This window comes from Macrobrachium rosenbergii, chromosome 17 (genome assembly GCF_040412425.1).
Source record: "Macrobrachium rosenbergii isolate ZJJX-2024 chromosome 17, ASM4041242v1, whole genome shotgun sequence".
Lineage (NCBI taxonomy): Eukaryota > Metazoa > Arthropoda > Malacostraca > Decapoda > Palaemonidae > Macrobrachium > Macrobrachium rosenbergii.
The window spans coordinates 4942329-4960789 of record NC_089757.1 but is presented as its reverse complement, the minus strand read 5'-3'; the positions used below and the strand labels follow the sequence as shown (position 1 = coordinate 4960789).

At 37.1% G+C, this 18461-nt stretch overlaps 1 protein-coding gene across 1 annotated transcript; it reads right to left on the bottom strand.

The window, feature by feature from the left end:
• Nucleotides 1-823: 823 nt before the first annotated feature.
• On the bottom strand, nucleotides 824-3177 carry LOC136847571 (uncharacterized). Its single transcript, XM_067119294.1, has one exon. The coding sequence runs from the start codon at nucleotides 2491-2493 to the stop codon at nucleotides 1846-1848; it is 648 nt and encodes a 215-aa protein (XP_066975395.1). The 5' UTR covers nucleotides 2494-3177; the 3' UTR covers nucleotides 824-1845.
• Between the last annotated feature and the right edge of the window lie 15284 nt (nucleotides 3178-18461).

Genomic DNA, 18461 nt, shown 5'->3' with positions numbered 1-18461 from the left:
TACGTATTACTTGTCCTTATCATTACATGCGAGAGGATTTCGATGCGCTCCCTGACTCGATTGCATATTCGTTCATGCTCCGATCGGAGCGGGACATTTTAACAGATTCACCTGTCATCAATCCGTGTAATCAGGTGAAGAATTCAAGTATGTTGCTCATCTTTAACTAAGTGGCTTATCTGTCATTTGTCTGATCCCTATCTCCGAAGCTAATCCCATCATTTTTCCGATTTCTTTCGTTCTTCGGATAAGCCTGTCTTATTTAAGAAAGAGTGCGGTACCTGTTTTCTATCCATTAAGTGTTCTTGGTTGGACACGCAAAAAATACCGTCTAAACCCACCATCCCCCCTCAAAAAAATTTTTAAAAAATTTCTGTCTATAATAAATTTAAAAGTAACATGACTCTCACGTTCAGAACCAAATCCTTCCACCTTACGAAGTAAAAGTGAAAGGAGAGAGATGTTTTTACACAGCCATTTTAGATGCAATTTCATGACTTAAATCACCTCTGGAATAAATTTTGGAGTTTTACGTAACAGTTGTCGTCAGACTCGCGAAAGAGCGTCGACTAATCGTATCAAGCTCCGGCCTTAGCAAGTCACCTTCTGACCGAGAAGAGATTGCCAAAGGTCACAAATCGCCTCCGTTTTTTTATTTTAAATTCTATAAAGTAACTTTACCAATGTATTGCAAATACAGTCTTTATATGGAGCTGAGAGAAAAAGCTTGCATATAAACTAAATATAGCCACTTCTGCCAAAAAACCTAATATATACAATAGGTTGTGCAGCCAACTAGATACTTGGTACAAAAATCAAACGATTCTCTTTAGTCATTTTACTTGGTTTATTCACCTGTGAATGTCAGTTTACAGTGGATACATTCAGGCGTTTCATCAAATGAAACCTCAAAATAATAAATAAGAAACTGATATTCTACAGTACACAGTAAATACATCAGTTAAACATTACATACAGGCATTCTTGATATGTAAAAATAGAATATCTTTTGCACTGCTTACAGAAATATACAAACATTAGGAGTTTTCAGACTCCAAGCTGACAAGCTGAGGCACTGTCGTTAATTCTTCGCGAATACCACGAAGACGATGTGCATATAAAGTGTCAAAAACCATCCCATTCACAATTTCACCATTAAAACAAAGAGCAAGATGGGGTAGTCACTATCAGCAGCGTAAAACAGCAAGAAATTTAATTCTGAATTATGACAAACATTTCAGCAGAGAAAAGTCCAATTTCTCTTCTTTTTTTTTTATTTTAAATAAATCTACTTTTATTTCTTCAATTATGTACGCCAACATCATCCCATTCATGAAAATTAAACATAGACAGTACAAGTTACGTACAGTACTTATCCTGTTAAGGTGCTGATAGTGATATTGAACATGTTTTTCACAGGCATCACAACAATTATCTTTCTGCGCTCCAAAGCACAGAGTACCATGAAAATATGTCAGATATAAGAGTTTCTCTCTCATCCCGTGCAGAGAGAGAGAGAGAGAGAGAGAGAGAATTCTAAGTTTTACTATCACAAGATGTCATTAAAAACGTACAGATTTCCTAACTCTAGTATCACTGAAAATGTTCTTGGCAGTTTGGGTACACAAGAATTCTCTAATCTTACAAAATTCTTTACACGCCACAGTTAAACGACTCCTGCGGACAACTCTCTCTCACACACACACACAAGAGGTGACTTATGCTATTCGAGACAACTTGACACCAGCATTTTGAGGTAGATGTCCATCGTAGGATACAAATATGAAAAGAAGTAAAATATTCGCAATACAAAAATATTTGCCTCTTTCTGTACATGAATACTTCTCAGCTCGTTATAAAAGACGTTATTATATTGTCTCCTCTCCTACTAGTCCTTTTCGCACAAGCACACGCGACGGTCAGTTCCTGCACGTCAAGAACGTGACGATCGAGCCCGTCCCTCATCCAAACGGGAACGTTACGCTTGACGGGGACACACACGTGCCCAGCGCTTGAGCACTGAGAATCCTCGCACCGGCACTTCGCCTCCAGAATGACGGGCGGGTAATAATTCGGCGGAAGTTCCCTGGGGAAGTAGTCCGTGGGACAGTCGCCGATCAACTTCGACCGACGTATCCAGGAAGGGCGAAGCTCAACGTCATCGACGATCCTGTTCGGATGGAGGTCTGACCGCAATGCAGAACAGTCGACGCCGTCGTGCAGCAATGCGAAAGTGGAAGCGATGGGGTTGGGAATCTTTTTAGACTCCTCCCGAACGGCATTTTCGATTTGGTCCAACAAGTCGCTGCTGAGTTCCTCCTGGGCCTTGGCAAAGAACCGCCGTATCTTCGACCACTTGAATTTCTTCTTGTACGTTTTGTGGGGCGTGAGGCTGAGTGGGACGGCCAACGATCCCTCGATTAAAAGGTAGAAGCTAAGTCCCAAGAGGCTCAGAAACCGCAACTGGGAAAGGATGACTCTCAGCCCTGCCATTGCTGACCTAGATCTGAGGTCCCGGCGCTAGAGGCGCTGCTCTTTTATAAGGAATGACAGCAACCGCGGCACATGCCACTAACTAATCCCCAGTGGCGGCTGCTTTGCAAACATCACACCCGGTGCTACCTAAATAACGTTTGCTTTCAGGCACTAAGAGGCAATGCTATGCAGGAAACTTCATGGGAAATTGGGCTCTGTGGTAACTTGTTCATCCGAGATTAATGGAAATAAACAGAATAATAAATTTTGGAATATATTATATAGATTAGTCACCAGATGAAAATGAAAAAAAAAAATATCGGCCGATAACTACAGGGAATACAGAATTCCGAAATCTCCCTTTTCACTATTAACCCAACAATACTGTAGTACTTACCAGATAATACGCATTTAAATTTCTTCAACGTACTTTACAGACCAAGTCTCAGGAAAACAAGAAGAAAAATGAGAAGAGGAGGAGGAAAAGACTAACGTCTTGGAGGATGGAGGATTCAAATAATGCAAAACTGAATGCAGATAAATGTGAAAACCAACACAGAAAATAAAAAAAACTAATAAATTTAAACTTCAATACACAACATATGATTAAAAATTATAAAAATGCATAGCACCTTATAGTAGCACTACAGTTTCTCATACACTCCTGAACGTCATCATAACGCTGGCAGGACGGCTTTTACTAAAAAAAATAAATAAATAAATAAATAAATAAATAAATAAATAAATAAATAAATAAATAAATAAATAAATAAATAAAAAATTGCAGCAGGTATTGAGAGAGACTTCTGGTACTGGTTTAGCATAATATCGTCGATAACCAAAGCTCTTACGACGCCAGTCTACAAAATGCAATCGGCCAATCAAATGAATGTGGATTCCGAACCTCTTCAAAATGAGCAATGTTCACTGACTCCAGAGGCTCTACAGAACAAGTAATAAGACAAGTAATAATCACTAATGCCACAACTTCTGCAGAACGAGTAGTGATTACTACCCGTTATGGCTATGCAAAACGAGTAGAAGTACTACATCTAGAGGTTCTGCAAAACAAGCAGGGATAACTACCTCCTGTGGCTACTGGAGTTCCGCACTTTTAATTTATTTGTTTTTGTGTTAATTTACCTACATATATTTGTAAATTCCAAGCTCTTGCAGCTCTCCCATTTGTTGATACTTGTATGTGTGTGCGTATATATATATATATATATATATATATATATATATATATATATATATATCATATATACCCCATTACCTGTGGCAATATAAATGAATCACGTATATTATAATCATATATATATATACATTATATTACCTATATATAATGTGTGATAAATGAATCACGTATAAAAGTATTATAATCATATATATATATATATATATATATATATATATATATATATATATATATATATATATATATATATATATATATATATATATAGAGAGAGAGAGAGAGAGAGAGAGAGAGAGAGAGAGAGAGAGAGAGAGAGAGAGAGAGAGTATAATATAGTCCCTGGTTTCTTTCCACTAAGAGTACTCATAACATTTTTCTATTCTTAAATCTACTTTTCTATAGTTCCAGCTTTACCATTTACTCGGAATATTTTATTGCTTATTTTCTTTGTTTCTGTACCTGTTTTTATCATCCAAATACAAGATACTTTTGCATGAATGTCATACCCGATGAAAAATATCTATTTTATATTCTTCGTAAGGGTTTGTCCAAACAAATAGATGATTATTTGGGTCATGAATGTCATACTGATAATAACAAACAAGAATGCCATGACTATATATAGATTTATCACTGCACATTTTATATATACAAAACTATTACGTAACAATTCTTCATTTATATAAGTAAATTAATTTTGGGAACTGAAAAAATATTTACATTAAGAATGGGACCAGCATGAAGGTCGATTAAGCGACTACCTTTCCCAGTAGGGGTTTAATGCCGGCTGTTCGATGTCTTTATGCCCTGTGGTCAGCTTAACACATGAGATAGGAACTGGCAGAGCTGGAAATTTTTTTTTTTTTTTTGCCAGTTTAAGAAGAAACGTGTTTTATTGGTGTTAAAGGCTAGAAAATTACGATGGCTTTTAATAATCGGCAAAAATTGATCAGAAACCAATTTGCGTTGTATAACTTATACTGCCTTCATATACCATACAACGTGAGTCGGAATATTTGATGTGGGAGACCCGGTCACTGGTCATGCCCTACCCTTTTCGCCATGAAGGATCCGACAGGGTATACCTCTAGACGTTCTGCAAAACGAGTGGGGATGACCACCTCTCATGGTTATGCAAAACAAGCAAAGGCTACTTATTCCAGAGGTTTTAAAAACCAAGTAGTGATGGCTACAAATTGTGGCTTTGCAAAACGAGCAGCAGTACTACCCATAGAAGTTCTGCAAAATGAGTAGAGAGTACTAACTCCAGCATTCTGCAAAATAAGTAGGAGTACTACCTCTAGAGGTTCTGCAAAACGAGTAGGGATAACTACCTCCTACGACTATGCTAAATGAGTAGGAGTAATAATTCTAGAGGTTCTGTAAGACGAGTAGGAATAACTACCTCCCGTGGCTATGGAATATAAGTAGGAGTACTACCTCTAAAGGTTCTACAAAACGAGTAAGTATAATTACCTCTTGTGGCTCTGCAAAACAAGCAGGAGTACTACCTCTAAAGGGTCTGCAAAAAGAGCAGGAATATCTACCTCGCGTGGCTATGCAAAACGAGTAGGAATACAACCTTTAGATATTCTGCAAATTGAGTAGAGTACTGACTCCAGAGGTTTTGCAAAACGAGTAGTGAGCATTACCTTAAGATATTATGCAAAACGAGTAGTGAGCACTACCTCCAGAGATTCAGCAAAATGAGTAGCAAGTACTACCTCTACATTCTGCAAAATGAGTAGTCAGCACTGCCTCAAGAGATTCTGTAAAAAGAGTAGCAAGTACCGCTTCCATATGTTCTGCAAAATGAGTAGTGAGCACTACCTCCACAGGTTCTGCAAAACAAGTAGTGAGCACTACCTCCACAGGTTCTGCAAAACAAGTAGTGAGCACTGCCTCTAGAGATTCCATAAAATGAGTAGCGAGTACTGCTTCCACATGTTCTGCAAAACGAGTAGTGAGCACTACCTCCAGAGATTTAGCAAAATGAGTAGCAAGCACTACCTCCACGTGTTCTGCAAAATGAGTAGTGAGCACTACCTCCACACGTTCTGCAAAACGGGTAGAGGACACTATACCCAGAGATTCCGTAAAAAGAGTAGCGAGTACTACCTCCACACGTTCTGCAAAACAAGTAGTGAGCACTACTTCCACAGGTTCTGCAAAACGAGTAATGGTGGTGTGTACTACCTCCAGAAACACTAGAGGCAATAAGGGAAATCCACTGAATAAGTAATGTTTAAGAAAGAGAGCCGAGTAGGATATCTTTGGAGTACTGTCTAATGATGATTACTATTTCAGGAAAAAAGGAAACCATCATTTTGAGCAATTTTGGTCCTACATCTCTCCAGACAGGAAAACAATCGTTAAATTTAAACAAGTGCACTGAAGCTCGTGGTTTATTGCTGTCATTGTTATAGACACAGGACACCTAACAAGCATTATAGTTTTGCTGGATATAATTCAATATTGTAATTATTTTCAACAAATGTACCACAAAAATATTTGTTCTGTGACAACATACAACAAAATGCTGATAGCTCTGGGTGAGATTACTTCACCATGTATTGATTCTGATCTGTTTATCATGATATACCAGTCTACATGAGCCATAAAGTCATTGCTGATCATTAAACTAATTCTTGATGCATATTCTTGAGGTGAGAGGACGTAAAATCAATGATAGTCATTGATTTCATTGGTTGGCAGGATAAGGTGGAACAATAACTTTAGATCTCTTTATGGGATCACAACCTCGTTCTACTGTTCCACAGTTGGCATGAGACACTAGCTATGGTTTTTATAGGATGCCTTACCGAAAATACACAGATTTACCATTATGTCCAGTCCTTTTTATCAACGGTCCGAGGACAATAAAATATCAGACAGTTTAACCAGACCACTGAGCTGATTAACAGCTCTCCTAGGGCTGGCCCGAAGGATTAGACTTATTTTACGTGGCTAAGAACCAGTTGGTTACCTAGCAACGGGACCTACAGCTTATTGTGGAATCCGAACCACATTATACCAAGAAATGAATTTCTATCACCAGAAATAAATTCCTCTAATTCTTCATTGGCCGGACGGAGACTCGAACGCGGGCCCAGCAGAGTGCTAGCCGAGAACTATGCCGAACCCTCCAAAGAGGAACTAATATCAGACAGTGACTCGTATATGACAGAAATATCACTCTTAAAGAAAACCCAGTCTATTACCAGAAATGTATAAAATTTTCTTTTTCGAGCTGAAAACAGTCAGACCATTGACGAAATTTCAACCCAGACCTGACATAATAGTCAGTATTAGTTGACACAAACCAGTCTCTCTGCCTTACACTGAAAGAATTGCAGCATCAGTTGTCAGGTGTCAAGGAAAAGTGCAGAGGGCAAATAAATCCTAAGTCATCATGGTTAGACTGCGATAGACTCCTTATACACAGACGATACAATATCTGCCTTACAGTCAAGGGATTGTGAAAAACTCATCGTTTCCAAAAGGTAACTGATTTGTTCTAAGAGTTGTTGCGCTATGGACTGCAACACATTCCTAATCAACTCCCGTTGTCGTCGTTTTAGTGTCCAGTAATTATACCAAATTCTTTTATTCTAAAAGGCAATCATATACCAAGTCATCGTCATTTTGATCGTGACTGACTCTTTATATACAGACATCGTGATATTTAACTTAAGTCTCAATGGATTTTACCAAACTCTTCTTTGTTATAAGAAAATGAAAGATACAGTCGTCGTTGTATGAACAGCTATAGGCTTCCTATAAATACCAGTATATATCTTGGCATCTGACTTGGTATCTGCGATTATGCCACCCTTCTTTCCTAGAAGGGAATTAAATATAGGGTTGTCGCTGCAAGGGTTGCAACAGACTCCGTTACATACACACTTTGGTGTCAACAGATGTAGCCAAATTCTCTTTTGTACTAGGAAATTAAATATTAAGTTGTTGCAATATGGATGGCTACAGACTCGTTATATGTACCTTAAGGTATTTTCCTGAGTGTCAAGGCAGAGCACCCAAGTTTTTCCAGGTGGAAATTAAATATTAAGATGTCGCCATCTGGACTGCGATAGACTTCTTTTGAACCTACCTCCTGTTTGCCTTGGTGTATCAAGCTTGAGGCAATTTCATCTTTTGAAAAATGAAATCACTCTACAGTCGTTGCATATTGACTGCAGCAGACTTTCTATAGGCATATACATATATCACTGGTAAAATCAATGGAAGGAGGCCGAGAGGAAGACCTAGACAAAAATATATGGATGGACTGGTGAGAATGACTGGAGGAAGAATGTCTGCAGCTCAGTTGCTGCAGAGAGCCGGAAATAGAGAGGAGTGGCGAGCCATGATTGCCGACGTCCTTGGGATATGGCACCTGGATGATGATGATATGATACATACATCATGGTAGTTGCTTTAGTACCAATGAATTGGGCAAAATTTGATTCTGTAGCACAGTGGCGCAATGGTATTTGCATGCCTGACCACAGCGCATAAACTATATCTGGATGAGGTAAAAGTTCCAAAATAAAGGGTCAAAGGAATAATGGTTCCTTGGTTTGAAGGTAAAGGTGATGCAGGGTATATATAGGTGTATGGTTTTATCTTTCCTTGGCCGTCATCCAACTCCTCCGTTATGGAAAACGGCTTAATAAAATGTATGTATATATATGTGTATATAGTATATACACACACATATATGTATATAAATATGTATATATATATATATATATATATATATATATATATATATATATATATATATATATATAATATATTATTAATAAATTTGGTGCTCTACCTTGAAGCTGAGGAAGATACCTTAAGGTACATATAATGAGTCTATAGTAAACCACATTACAACAACTTAATTTTTAATTTCCCTGTACAAAAAAAAAAAAAAAAATTAATAATTTGGCTGCACCCGTTGACACCAAGGCAAATGATATAAGGTGAGTATGTAATGCAGTTTATGGCAAGCCATGCAACGACAACCCTATATTGAATTCCGCTCTAGAGAGAGAGAGAGAGAGAGAGAGAGAGAGAGAGAGAGAGAGAGAGAGAGAGAGAGAGAACATGCACAAGTCTTCAATAAGCCACTTATGTGTGTAGCAGTGGTTTCATCTCCAGTGACCCACCTGTATTCATTAATCTGTCTTGTCATCTCACGTGACACAAGCGACCACATTTAATACGCCATTAATTTATGAATATACATCCTTATAAATGACTCGACTGACATGACTCTTCATCCTATGGCATTCACAAGCAGCGGCTTAACAGGATAAGTAACTTCCATTACCGAGGACTGGAAATTAATTTGCAGATTTTAAAACATGTCTGCTAACGTGAACAACAACTTTTGTTAAATCGGTCACGACTTAGGTAAAAGTATCGTTGTTCATCGAGATAATGTTAAGTCTATATTCGTATTATTGGCAATATACTATGGTGTTTCCAACATTTCTAAGACTGTGATCGTTCTTAATGGCAAGACTGAACTTTTTAACCTTCCTAATAAACAGAGGAGATGGAGCAAGGTGGTTCCCACGGCTAAGGATGATTCCTCGTGCGTTAGACGATCATAAGCTTGGTTAATGTTACGGGGTTGTGAAAACCCATTAACTTCATAATCCCTTGAAGCCCTTGACATCCAATTACTCATCATCTGCTGTCATAGTGGGTAGCAAAAGTACTCCAAAAGTTACGTCTCTGAGAGTCATTCCCAGCAACCGCCACAGAAATTCATCGACCTTTGGGATGATGACTCTGCAGAGACATTACGGTCGAGATGAGGCCTCACACTTCCCACAATCCGGCGGTTTTTCAGACGGTGGTCATCTGTAGCATGCTACCAGACGCAAGAAAACGTAAACAATCGTTGTAATAGCGCGTTCGTTTGTTGTTTTGCTACGAATGAACTTGTTTTACTTTTAAGATAATATTGTGATAGTAGCCATCCGTAATATATATTATATGCAATTAATGTAACGACACAAATAAATCAACATAGAATAAGTACTATATATCGGGGTTCACTGTTGCCAGAGGTATAAGCACTTTACTGATTGCGAATGACAGTCTTCCAGTTTTCTTTTGTCATTTTCTCTCATTCCGTTTGAATCCGCGAAAGGCAGCTACATCGCTGTTAAATGTTATAGTTAAAAATTATTTGTATATCCGTCAGAAGACTAATCATAAAGAATGTTCAACATTTTTGTTTCCACTTAGTATTCCACTAGCAAGGCAAAAGAGAGATTATTACGAAAGAGAGAGAGACGTGACAGAGTGAAAATTTCTACCAATGACATAGTCCTTCTAATTGTACTCCAATAACGTTGGAAAGTACTCTCATTTCAGCAGACACAATTACAATAATGATTGCAAATGAGCATATCACTGATTATATATTAACCCCATATCTGGACGATATTTTTATCAATAACCAAGCACCTAGTTGACAAGGAATACCGTACGTAGTTTTAGAAATTCAGATGTATCAACGCTGTGTGAGCTCTTATATAAGAGGCCAACGTTAGCATTTGTCGTACCTTGGTTTTACCATTCAGACATACACATAGACTTATAAAGCTCTCTTGACTATGGGTGATTTACGAATATATTTACTAGTTTATGTCACCCATACTGAATATTTCAGCAATAAAGACTAACTTCTCATATCTTATACATGCTTGGAAATAAATAGGAATTTTACCTATTCAAGTTTATATCTTTTAGATGTATACAGGAATTCTTCTCAGTAATTACATACTTTGTGTTACACCATTTTTTAAGACTGCTATTCAGAAGAAATAAATACCTCCGACACTTCTAAAATGCTGGGAATGCCGTGTCACTTACCAGGAAGGTGTTTATGCGAGAGAGAGAGAGAGAGAGACCATATAAACGGTAAGAATGGCAGGTATTTATTTTTCTTGAGTAGTACAGCTGCTGCCAATTAATAAATCAACACTGAGAAAAACGATAATGTCTTTGCGTGCCATACAAGGTAAATAATTTATATAGCTTCAGGTTTAAAGAATAAAAGGAGTCATATAATTGTTTTCCTTGAGTCTCTGCTTTACCTGAGAAGATTATTCTAGCAGATTATACGTTTGCAGTCTACAAGTGGTGAATTCTTTTGTTATTTTTGGCCTAAGCGATCTAGGTAATTGCAAAAAAAAGACTATTAAACACCCTAACAATTTTCTGTAGTCTGAAATGTCCGCAGTGTTTTTATATTCGTTATTTATTCCCCACTCACCTTTTATTAAAACCTTGTCTCCATATTATGAATGGTAATCAGCCACATGCGGGCAAAAATAAACAACCCTGGACTATAAAGGGATTAGTCATTGTCCTCACAAAGTAAAACATTAAAGATAGCAAATTATATATATATATATATATATATATATATATATATATATATATATATATATATACTGTATATATATAAATTACTGACTCACATCAGGATCGAACCCAGGTCTTTCAACTGAAAGGCAAGGCTGCTGCCAACCAGGCAATATATATATATATATATATATATATATATATATATATATATATATATATATATAGATATATAATATATATCTATATATACATATATAAATATATATATACATATCTATATATACATATATAAATATATATATACATATATGTATATGTATATATATATATGAGTACATAATGCTGCCTACACGACGCATTAATATATTTTGATCACTAGTGAATATGGACATTTGGTAGGTGACAATCCCACCTACATGGCACATGCAGGCGTGGCAGACGACGTAGGTGGTACTTAAGATACCTGAATCCTTTTGATGAACATGACAGGTTGTTGTTTTCTGCTCTCGTTTACCTTCCACCTGCGTTGAGTTTGGTGGGCCTGAACGCTGGAATACTACCTTGGGAATAGGGCATGGGATTATCCCCGAGTCCTTCTGACAGATTCCAATTCCTTGTTTGATTGATGATGGCGGTCAAAAGTCAGGGGGGGAAAGTGCTAATCGTATTAGCTGCCAGTAATAAAGGAAGATTCCAAAATCCGCCTTTGTCAATGAAACAAGGAATTAGAGACTGCCAGAACGACTTGAGAAAATCCTATGCCCTATTCCCAAGGTAGTATTCCATCGGTCACGCCCTCGAAACTCGACGAAGGTGGGAGGTACCGAGAGCTGAGAATAAGGCAGGTCATTTAGGACAATGGACACGGGCATCTCAAATACCACCTACGTCGTCTGTCACATCACAAGTGACTTGTAAATACTAAAGCCACCTACCAAATATCCATATTCACCAGGGCCAATATTATAAATTATTGCTGATCAAAATATATTGTTGTGTTGTGTATGCAGCGTTTTCATGGGCTCTTCAGTTATAAATACACAACACACACACACACACACACACACACACACACACATATATATATATATATATATATATATATATAAATATATATATATATATATATATATATTCTTTATATATATATTATAAAAACTATTCTATCTAACATACTCTTCTTCTTTATTCTAAATTAATTTAAAACTATTCCTATAAAACATATTCAGTGAATTTCCTCTAAAGAAGTGATTAGTCATATATATATAACAATATATAAATAAATAAATATATATATATATATATATATATATATATATATATATATAAATATACATATATATATATTATATATGTATATATAATATATATATATATATATATATATATATATAAATATATATATATATATATATATATATATATATATAAATATATAGTACGAATGAACGCGTGCTTGAGAATATCATAAAATCAACATAAGAAGTCCCTGTTTCCACTCACTTTCTTACGTGGATTTTATGGTATTCTTAAGTGCGTGTTCATTCGTTCTACATTGTGTGTGTGCGTGTGTGTGTGTGTATATATATATACACACACACATATATATATATATATATACATGTATATATATCAATTACTGACATTATCGAAATTTGTGTAATTGTTTTTAACCAGGTTGTGAGGAAGTTGTAAGGTTTTGTAGATCATTTTTCTTTTCCTTCACCTTTTGTATGCTCATAGTAATTGTTATCATATTGTTATTAGTATTCTTCTATAATGTCATAATCATCAATACCTTATTTATCGGATTCACATGACATGCGACGAATGTTATTTTTTATGATATCCCGTATTCAATGGAAAGAAAAGGAACATTAAACACAAAATAGTAATTATCTCTCTCTCTCTATCATGGAGAGAGAGAGAGAGAGAGAGAGAGAGAGAGAGAGAGAGAGAGAGAGAGAGAGAGAGAGAGATGATAATACAGAAGAATTTCAACTTTTATTTTTACGGAATTCTTGTTATAGAAGATGAAAAAAAGTTCAGAAAATATATAAATACACGAGACAGTATCAGTGTAAGAAGCTTCTTATGGCATAAGTTGAATAAAAGAAAACAATATCTGAATAACGAATAGTTATGAATTTGAATATTTTTACAAGATGAACATAGTAACCTGAACAAAACTTTTATGACAGAATTTCGGCAATTTACATGTGTGTGGTATTGTCAGAAACAAGGAGCGACACATAGTCCTACACTGTAATCTTTAATTATATGTGACATGATCATAATTGCACTGGAACCGTCTCATTTTCTCCACAGTAATCTGAGCAACCTTTCGCAAATATTTTGGCACTGCATCTCCACCAAGTGTATCAACAAGGAATCTTTGATAACGGTTCATCTCTTCAACAATCAGTCCCATAAATTCATTATTGAAAAATTCAAAAATAATCTATTTCCTTTGAATTTTCATTCACATTACATCTTGACATAATACCACTACCACTGCCGTCAAATACGAAATCTCTGGGCTGGAAATCACTGGCAACCCATTCCTACTGGCTCTTTTGATCTGCCGGCGGTCAACGCAAAGATATCATACGATACACCCGGAATTGACGGTAGTTTTAAGAAATGTTTCGTCAACGATCCAGCCGTAATCAAAGGGTTAATTCTATGGATGTCAGCGAGCATCCCCTTGAAAACATCATTTGACTTAAGGTAGGGTTTTATAAGCTCTACTGCTTTGCCACGCTTTGCCCTTGAACTATCTCGAAAGTGTGCTTTGAATAACTGTTTCTTGATTGAAATTGCCATTTTTTTTATATCTTGTATATTTGTTATACAAAATGAATCTATTTTACATGTTATGAAGCGACAGTCTTTTCATTCAGATCCATGTTCGTCAAAATTTGTTTAACGTAGTCAAGACATGACATTCGTCACGCACTGAATGGTTTAAGTTTCATAGAAGAGAATCCGTTTTTTGACGAAAGTAATTTTTTGCTACACCATGATGTAGGGTGCAGATAAGGGTCTTACCTCCCTTGTTGCTAGGACACTTTCAATCTTCACCGTTAAGGAAGTCTCCAAATGTCGAATGGTGCATGAACGGCAATGGGAAGTGCTGTAAATCCTATCGGATTTTTGATTGCTGGTGCTTACACGGATAGCGTGGTTACCTAATGCAGTAGCCGGAGATGCGTCTGAGAGGTACTGAACCGTTCCTGGCAGTTGTTAAAAACGCGCTTCACGATCGGACAATCTAAGTGTATCTTTAGAGAAAATACTAGACCAGCTGCGATAGTCATCAGAGTATGGCTCATGGAGATGCTTCCTAAGAATGAATACTTTCATAAGAAGAACGCCAAACGTGAAGTGACCTCAAATGTTGCATTGGACCTACAGCCACACTCGTCTAACTCGTATCCGGAACGAAACAACAGAATCTAAGGTCTTATCTTCCAGCAGATAAAGGACCTAATCGCCGAAATTAATCACCAACTCTTCCTCTTACTCACAAGTATTCCCTGCTGACTTTTGACCTTCCACTGACCACATATCGGTATTCAGCATCGAGGGATCCCGTGTATTGTCCTTATAATAACACTGGCAGGAAAAATAAACCAGAGAACAAATGACCATCCTAACAACAGATGCCAGCAAGTATAAACAATGAACTTCATAACAAAACAACGAAGACGCAATACCCCCTCACCTAACAGCCGCAGAAAACCAGTCATTTTCTGAAAGGCCCTGTCCCAGAGCAACTTTAGAAAATTGACTTATTTTCTAGTGTGTCCTCTTCTCTGTTACACGAGGAGAATCAGTCGATTTTACAGTCCGCCAGTTCCCCTTTCAAAGACTGTGAGTCTGTTCATCAACATTTCTTCGGCGATGACAATGGCTCAGTCATTTTCACTTTCATCTTTTCTCTGTGCAATGGTCGTGAATCAGTCGTTTTCATGACCTTTGTCCGTGCATCACAATGAATCTGCCTCGTCCAAGTTTGCCCTTCTCATTGTAATGACAATGAATTGCTCGTTTTTCCCTTCTCTTTTACAATGGTAATAAATCCAGGACGTCCTCTCTCACAGTAACAAAATAGAATCGGCATTTTTCTAGTATTGTAATCTCTTCCCTAGTAACTGGAGACAGTCTTCGTTTTTTATTGCATTCTCTCTCCTAGCAATGGAAGAGAATCCTCCTTTTTCGTAACACTATCTCTTTCTCTCTTCAACCGGGAACAGAATCGGACGCTTTTAATTACACCCCCTCTCCTAAAAATGGAAGAAAATTCGCTATTTCATTACATACACACAAACACACGCTCTCTCTCTCTCTCTCCCTCTCTCTCTCTCGGTGGAAGAGGATCTTATTTTCATTATATGCTCTCTATCCCAGCAATGCAAGAGACTCTGTCCTTTTTCATCACGCTCCATTTCTCTCACTTCTAGCACAGAGAGAAGATAAGCTCCTTTTCGTTATGCTCCCTATCTGAGCAAAGGACTGAAGTCATTTCTTTTATTAAGTTTCTATTCTAGTAATAAAAGAAATTCCACATATTTTCATTATTTTCTCCCCCTATTTCTCTCTTGGCAATAGAGGAGAATCAGACTTTTTTTAACTGAGACTTTATTCGAGCAATGGATGAGAGAACTTTTTTTTTTCTTTACAGGATGAAATAGCATTAGTATTTTTCTTAATGTTCTCTTTCTCTCTTCTAAGAGTGAAAGAGAATTTGCCTTTTGCCATTATGGTCTCTCTTTCTCTTCTAGCAATGAAAAGAGTCTTTCTGCTGCCGTTACGATTTCGATCCTGTCATGACACTCCTAAAAACGTTAAAGGCTTCGTCATAGTGAACACACACAGTCAATTAAAACATCGACTTTCCCCATCACCCTTAAGAAATTATGACGTCACAGTTTCGTGGGAAAATTACAAGGAAATGACACGCCCTCTCTCTTGCTTTCCTCTGCACCCCGTAGTGGGAGAGTGCCGACAGTGCTCCGCGCGTACTGTTGGCATTACTTAAGGTTCTTTGCAGCGTCCCTTCGGCCCCTAGCTGCAACCCATTTATTCATTTTACTGTACCTCCGTTCGTGTTCTCTTTTGTCCATCTTACTTTCCACCATCTTCTAATAATTGTTTTATAGTGCAGCTGCGAGGTTTTCCCCGTTACACTTTTGAAACCGTTTTGCTTTCAATTTCCATTCCAGCACTGATGACCTCATACGTGCCCAGAGCTTGGCCTTTGGGCAAAATTTTAATGTTCCATCTCACTCTCCTCAGTAACGTTCAGCTGCCGATAAGGTGCCTTCAAGTACTCGAAAGCCCGACTTCGTCCGCTGAATATCCATTGCACTGTACATCTGTTGCGCTTGGTAGAAAGTAAGGTACCTTGACATTAGTCAGCTACGGTCATATCAAAAGACCCAGAAGTTTAATGCCCTCTGAAGTTAGGTTTTAGATTTCTACTAGAATCAGTTAATTAATTAATCAACCAGAGGCTAATTTATATTAAAAAACTTAACCCCAAGATTAGAATGGATACATATGATTGAAGTTCACGAATTCATTTCAACCAATTACTTGAATAATCACAGAAAAAATATCATAGCTTTTGACAGTACATACTACTGGTTGTGAAAGACCATAAACGGGGAGAGAGACATAATCAGTGAAAGCTGTAAAACATTCAGTTGTGTCCTGCCACGTACATTTGGTTCTCTTTCATTGACCTCTGTGTATCAATAGAATATTTTCCCGGGTGGTCTCGCCCTAAATTAAATTTGGGTGGAGGCACGAGACCGAGTCCAAATACAAAATCCCGTTCCGAGGCCAAGGTGGAGACCGGGCAGAAGGCAAGGAGAACCAGGCTTCGAGACCTCAGACACTCATTATATATATATATATATATATATATATATATATATATATATATATATATATATATGTATGTTATACAGCTCCCATATAATAAATAGTATATGGTTATGGAGCATTGAAATGTATGTGTCATATGACCCTTGATGGAAAGTGCGACAGGTTAGCATGTTTAAGAAACCTTGGGGCGAGATGAACACTTGTGTCAGCGTATACCAGGCCGTTTGTAAACTGTAGTTCTTGTGATGAGCGAAAGGAATTTGGATCTTGGAAGTCTAGGTCCTCACACAGGCCCGAGTGTTAACCCTACTGACCTGTATCGTGTCAGGGGATCTCCACGTCACGAGGGGGTGGCGGGAGAATGCTCTAGAATTATGAGTGTGTGCGTAAGCCCACTCGAAAGGGGATCACTGAGGGGGTAATATACTGTCATCTCGAATAGAGATGGGGGATTCGGGCAGTAACTTGAATTGAGGAACGTCCTGCCTGGTGAGGGTGCTCGACCTTTGCCAGTAAAGATGGATTTGTTAGTGGTCACATGCTGAGGGAATTTCTGACATATAACTATGACTTTGGTTATGACAGACTTTGACATTACTTGTGGGATATGTAATTGATTGGTGTCAAAATGTATTTACCAGTCCGAGAGTTTGACTTTTCATTTACTTTTTGCCAGAAGTTAAGGACAGTCTCTGACCTTCTCTTCTTTAATTTTGCTTTTGTTTTGTTTTGTCATGTAAAACTTGGGAACAAAAATTGTATTTTGGTAGAACATGAGTTTCGTCTAGCCTTGACCTAATTTGAGCTATGACATGAGAGAGAGAGGTAGGAGATGAAAACTGACATTCCTAGATTGACTCCGATGAGCAGGGATGAAGGTGTTGACTTTAAAGGTAGGTTGTCTCTTGTGCTTTGAGATTAAGGATTTTGGTTATGGAAGAAGTCAGGAGAAGGATAAAACATACATATATATATATAATATATATACTGCATATATATATATATATATATATATATATATATATATATATATATATATATATATATATATATATATATATATATATATATATATATATATATATATATATATATATATATATATATATATATATATATATATATATATATCCATCCAATGTAGCACAAACGAACGCATGCTTGAGAATATCATAAAATCCACGTAATAAGGTGAGTCACAACCAGGACTTTGAACAAGTACTTCCGTAGTGTATTCAGTCCAGGTTTTCACTCACCTTCTTACGTGAATTTTATGAGAAGATAGAAATAGTCAACACACAACTGCCTTTCAACTGAAAGACCTGGGTTCGATCCTGATGTGTGTCATAAATTTATTTCTGTTCCCCACGTGACTGTGTGTTGATTATTTCTATCTCATTCTCTCAGAAGGGATAATTCGAATGAAATGCTGTCAACTGGGTCATTGCTGAGTCGGGAAGTTGGGGAAAACACGCTGGTATGCAAGCAGTTAGCTTGCCCAGGTAATTCCTTG